Consider the following 5000-nt stretch of genomic DNA (forward strand, 5'->3'; position numbering starts at 1 on the left):
TGTATATAGAGAGCGTTCCCCCCCCCGGCGGATAGAAATTCGCCCACAAAAAGAGAGAGAGAGAGAGAGAGAGAGAGAGAGAGAGAGAGAGAATGGGAGAGTTCTCCCCGTCGCCCATCGTATGGCGTGCTGGGTATATAAAATAACATAACACGGCTACACGGCTGCTATACACACATATATACACGGCTAGATGGTTGCTTTACTCCCCCTGCTGCTGCTGCTGCTGTTGCTGCTGCTGTTGCTGCTGCTGCTGTTGTTGTCAGCAGCGGCGGCACGCACGCACGCACGCACGCAGGCACGCACGCACGCCGACCCGACTCCAGCGTACGTAAATCTTTAATGATTTCGTCTGCGGCATTGTTGGTGGAGAAGCACGGCGACTGCTAAACATTCGGCTGTAGGTGGAATTTTAAACCTTAATATTGACTCGCGCGCGCGCGCGACGTATTGTCCGGGAGATATACGCACGCATATATCAATTCACGGTGCGAATAACTGAAGTATATATAGACTAGAGAGAGACAGAGAGAAGAGAGAGAGAGAGAGAGAAGAGAGAGACGAGAGAGAGAGAGTGCGAAAAAAAGAGAAAAGGATGAGACGAAGAATGGGAAGAGAGAGAGAAGATAGAGAGAGAGACGAGAGAGAGACGAGAGAGAGAGAGAGCGCACGAGGACATGGAGAGAGCGAGAGAGAAAGAGAAGACGAGAGAGAGAGATAAGAGAGAGAGAGAGACGAGAGAGAGAGCAGAGAGCAGAGAGCAGACAGAGCAGAGAGAGAAAAACAAACAGAGAAAACTTTGCTGAATATACGTGAATAACTTTGCAGTAACAATTCGCTACGGTTGCATTGTGACGGACGCGTGCAAGGTCACCAAACACCACGGCCGTGTATAGCGGCCATGTAACAACTCGTTCTCTTCATTCTTTCACATAATACACTCTAGTTATTAATACGAGTTTTCCCTCGCGCGCAAAGAAAGCTATACGGATTATAACTTTGTGCATTGTCAAACATATTTTCAGGCAATTTTAAAGAACAATGGTAACAAAAACTATTTAAAACACCGCATGTAATGTTGCTATGACCGTATCGCATTGTATCGCATTGTATCGTATTGTATCGTATCGTATTGTATCGTGAAAAATCCTCACCTACGTCAACGCTTTATTATTATTATTATTATTTGTTTTTATTCACCCCTGACTAAATTAATGGGCCGTAAATAAATAATTTACGGGCTTCTGATAAAACGTTTTTCTCCGCTCATCTGTTTCACCGCGTTTTTGCCTCCCCCCCCCCCCTCGGGCCCCCCCTCTCTCTCTCTCTTTCTCTCTCTATCTTTCCCCTCTCTCTTCTCCCTCTCTCTCCCTCTCTGAATCTCGCTAGCTCCCCTCTCTCTCGCTCTCGCTCTCCCTCTGTCCCGTCCTCTCTTTTATATATAATAATATATATATAATAATATATACTATATATAAAGTGAGTTTGTCTGTTTTCAGAGGCCAGTGTCAACATTGACCACTGCGACCAGGAAGGCTGGACACCGCTGCGGTCAGCAGCTTGGGGAGGTCACACAGAGGTCGTCGCAGCTTTGCTCAAGGCTGGAGCTCAGGTAACTAACCCAGTAGCTAATAGCTGTTCATATACACTCACAGCTTGTAAGTTTTCCTATAATCATATTATCAGGAGCGTATAATAACGTATTTGTCATTATACGCTCCTGATAATATATATACAAGCATAATATACAAATAATACGCAATATATATAAAATANATATATATATATATATATATATATATATATAATATGAATAGTTTATTGCTAACTCTTATAGCATGTCTTCACCTATAGTTTGGCTTAAAATGGCATCCAATAACCCTCAAATTAAAACCACTTGCGGCAGCATATTGTTGAGCGGCGCTCCGTAGAGTCATCCAGGCTTCTTCTTGACACGTGTGTATATCAGAAGGTGATTACAGCCACAGCAAGTAGTTTTAATATAAACTTGATATTAGCGCCGAGGTTGCTGAGCTGGCTAATCGCTATTGCGTCGGCGACATTCAATATGCCTGCGTTCGTGTAGCAATTTCCGTAATGTCACCTAGCGGGAGATCCGGGTAACACGCCAGCGACAGATTATACGCGCGAAGCAATATGTCAGCAACGGTGTGGGCGATGATGATAGGTCGGTGATAGGTCAGGAACATGTTTGTAACAGGTCAGTAACGGGTCAGTAAAGGAGAGAGAATGAGAGAGAGAGAGCGCGAGAGAGAGCAAGAGAGAGAAAGAGAGAGCGCGAGAGAGAGAGAGAGAGGCGAGGAGAGGAGGAGAGAGAGAGAGAGAGAGAAGAGAGAAGAGAGAGAGCTGAGAGGAGGGAGAGGGGAGAGCGAGAGAGAGAGGAAAGAGAGCGAGAGTCGATGGGAGAGTAGAGGAGAGTAGAGATAGAGAGAAGAGAGCAAAGAAAAAGAGAGGAGATATGATACGGCAGAAAAAGAAGAGAGAGAGAGAGAGACGAGAGAGAAGAGAGAGGAAGAGAGAAGAGAGAGATAGAAAAGAGAAGAGAACACAAGAGACAGAGAGCAACGAGAAGAACATAGAGACGAAGAAGAAACAGAAGCAGAAGACGAGAGAGAGAGAGCATAGAGAGAGAGATAGAGAGAGAGGCGAGCAGGAGAGACGAAAAGAGCCAAAGAGAGAGGCAGAGAGATAGAAAAAGAAACGAAGAAAGAAAAAAAAGAAAGAAGAGAGAGACACACGAGAGAGAGGGAGAGAGAGAGAGAAAGAGTGCAAGAAAGAAAAGAGAAAGAGAGAGAGAGAGGAGCGAGCGAGAAAGCGAAAGAGAGAGAGAGTAGAGAGAGAAAGAAGAGAGCGACGATAGGCGAAAGAGACAGAGAGCCGAGAGAGAGAGAGAGAGAGAGAGAGAGAGGAGGACAGAGAGAGGAGGAGATAGAAAGAGAGCAGACAGCCAGATAGAAAGAGAGAGATAGAGAGAGAGGAGAGAGAGAGGGAGGAGAGAGAGAGAGAGGAATAGAGATAGACGGAGAAAGAGAGAGAGAGAGGAGAGAAGAGATAAGAGAAAGAGAGAGACAGAGAGATAGAAAAAGTAGCACAAGAAAGAAAGAGAAGAGGGAGAGAGAGACAGAGAGAGAAGGAGAGAGAGGAAACGAGAAGAGACAGGACGAGAGAGCAGAGAGAGCAGAGAGAGAGAAGCGAGAGAGAGCAGAAAGAGCAGCGCGTGAAGAGAGAAGAGAAAGCGGGAGAGAGAGGAGAGCGACGCGACGCGAAGCCGAGAAAGCGAAGGAGAGAGAGAGACCACCGGATAGAGCGAAATAGACCAAGAGAGGCAGGAGAGAGAGAGCAGAGAGAGAGATGGAGAAGAGAGGGAGCAGAGAGAGAAGCGGAAAGGAGAGAGAGAAAGAGAGAAAGAGGGGAGAGAGGAGAGCAGATAGCCGAGAGGAAGACGAGAGAGGAGAGAGGGAGAAGAGAGAGCGGAGGCGAGGGCAAGAGAGAAAGAGCGAGAGGCGAGCGAGCGAGTAGAGAGAGAGCACAGATGAGACGAGAGCGAGAGAGCAGAGAGTGGAAGAGAGAAAGAGAGAGGGGAAGAGAGAAAGAGAGAGCGCGCAGCATTACAAGAAGAGAGCAGCAGACGATGAGAGATGAGAGAGAGAGAGAGAGGAGAGAGACAGAAGAGAAATGCAGAGAGAGAAAGAGAGAAGAGAGAGAGATAGAGCAGAGGAGAGACAGGGCAGGACAGAGAGAGCGATGAGAGAGAGAGAGAGAGAGAGAGAGAGACAGACAGACGACAGACAAGACAGACAGACAGAGACGAAGAAAGAAGAGGAGAGAGCAGAGAGAAGAGAGAGAGAAGAGCAGAGAGAGAGAGACGAGAGAGAGAGAGAGAAGAGAGAGAGAGAGAAAGGGGCCGGAGATACACGAATAGAGAAACGTTTAGGTTCTCCTACACCCGCCGGCATCCAACGTCGAATGATGTAAGTATAAACTTTATCGGGTTACATCATCTACATGTAAGTAAAGCCTTCATCCTCGGTTTACATTCATCACTGTAGTAAAAGCTTCATCGGTTTACATCGTCTGCCCTGAAGGTATCAAGATTCATCCGTTTACATGTCGCTGTAAGTATAGCTTGATCCGCTTTACATCGTCTGCTGGTAAGTATATGCTTCATCGTTTGCAATCGTTGCTGTACAGTAGAAACTTCATCGGGTTTTGCATTCATCTGCCTGTAAGTATAAGATTTCACCGGTTTACATCGTCTGCGTGTAAGTATAAGCTTCATCGCGTTTACATCGTCTGCCCTGTAAGTATATGCTTCATCGGTTTACATCGTCTACGAGGTATAAGCCCTTCATCCGTTTACATCGTCGTCCTGTAAGTATATGATTCATCCGTTTACCATCGCTCCTGCTGTAAGTATAAGCTTCATCCGTTTACATTCGTCTGTGTAAGCTATACAGCTTCAGTCGTTTGCATCGTCTGCCGTCCAAGTATAAGCTTTATCCGTTTACATGTCTCTGTAATATAAGCTTCATTCGGTTTACATGCGTCTGCCTGGTAAGTATAAGCTTCATCTGTGCTTACATTTCTTGCTGTAAGTATAAGCTTCATCCGTTACATCGTCTGATTAAGTATCGCTTCATCCGTTTACATCGTCTGGCTGTAAGTATAAGCTTCATCGTTTACATTCGTATGCTTTAAGTATAAGCCTTCATCTGGGTTACCATCGTGCGGCTGTAAGTAGATTTAAGGGCTTCATTCCGTTTACATGGCGTCTCCTGTTGTAAGTATAAGCTCAGTCCGGTTTCCATCGTCTGCCTGTAAGCTATAAGCTTCATCTGTTTACATCGTCTGCTGTAAACTTATATTTAAGTTCATCGACTTCTCACCATCGCTCTGCTGACAGTCAATAACTCTTCATCCGCTTCTACACCGTCTTGCTTGTCACCTAGACTCTCATGCCGTTTACATCGGTCTCTGTA

At 45.9% G+C, this 5000-nt stretch overlaps 1 protein-coding gene across 1 annotated transcript in view; it reads left to right on the forward strand.

The window, feature by feature from the left end:
• Positions 1-5000, forward strand: part of LOC106819748 (ankyrin repeat domain-containing protein 50-like) — a gene marked incomplete at its 3' end in the record, with an annotated part of 10881 nt that overhangs the window by 1492 nt on the left and 4389 nt on the right. The window contains exon 2 of the mRNA XM_014824340.1: positions 1500-1612. Coding sequence (XP_014679826.1) covers positions 1500-1612 — 113 coding nt within the window. The remainder of the gene's footprint in view (positions 1-1499; positions 1613-5000) is intronic.

This window comes from Priapulus caudatus, unplaced genomic scaffold (assembly GCF_000485595.1).
Source record: "Priapulus caudatus unplaced genomic scaffold, Priapulus_caudatus-5.0.1 Scaffold4313, whole genome shotgun sequence".
In the NCBI taxonomy this organism is placed as follows: Eukaryota; Metazoa; Priapulida; class Priapulimorpha; order Priapulimorphida; family Priapulidae; genus Priapulus; species Priapulus caudatus.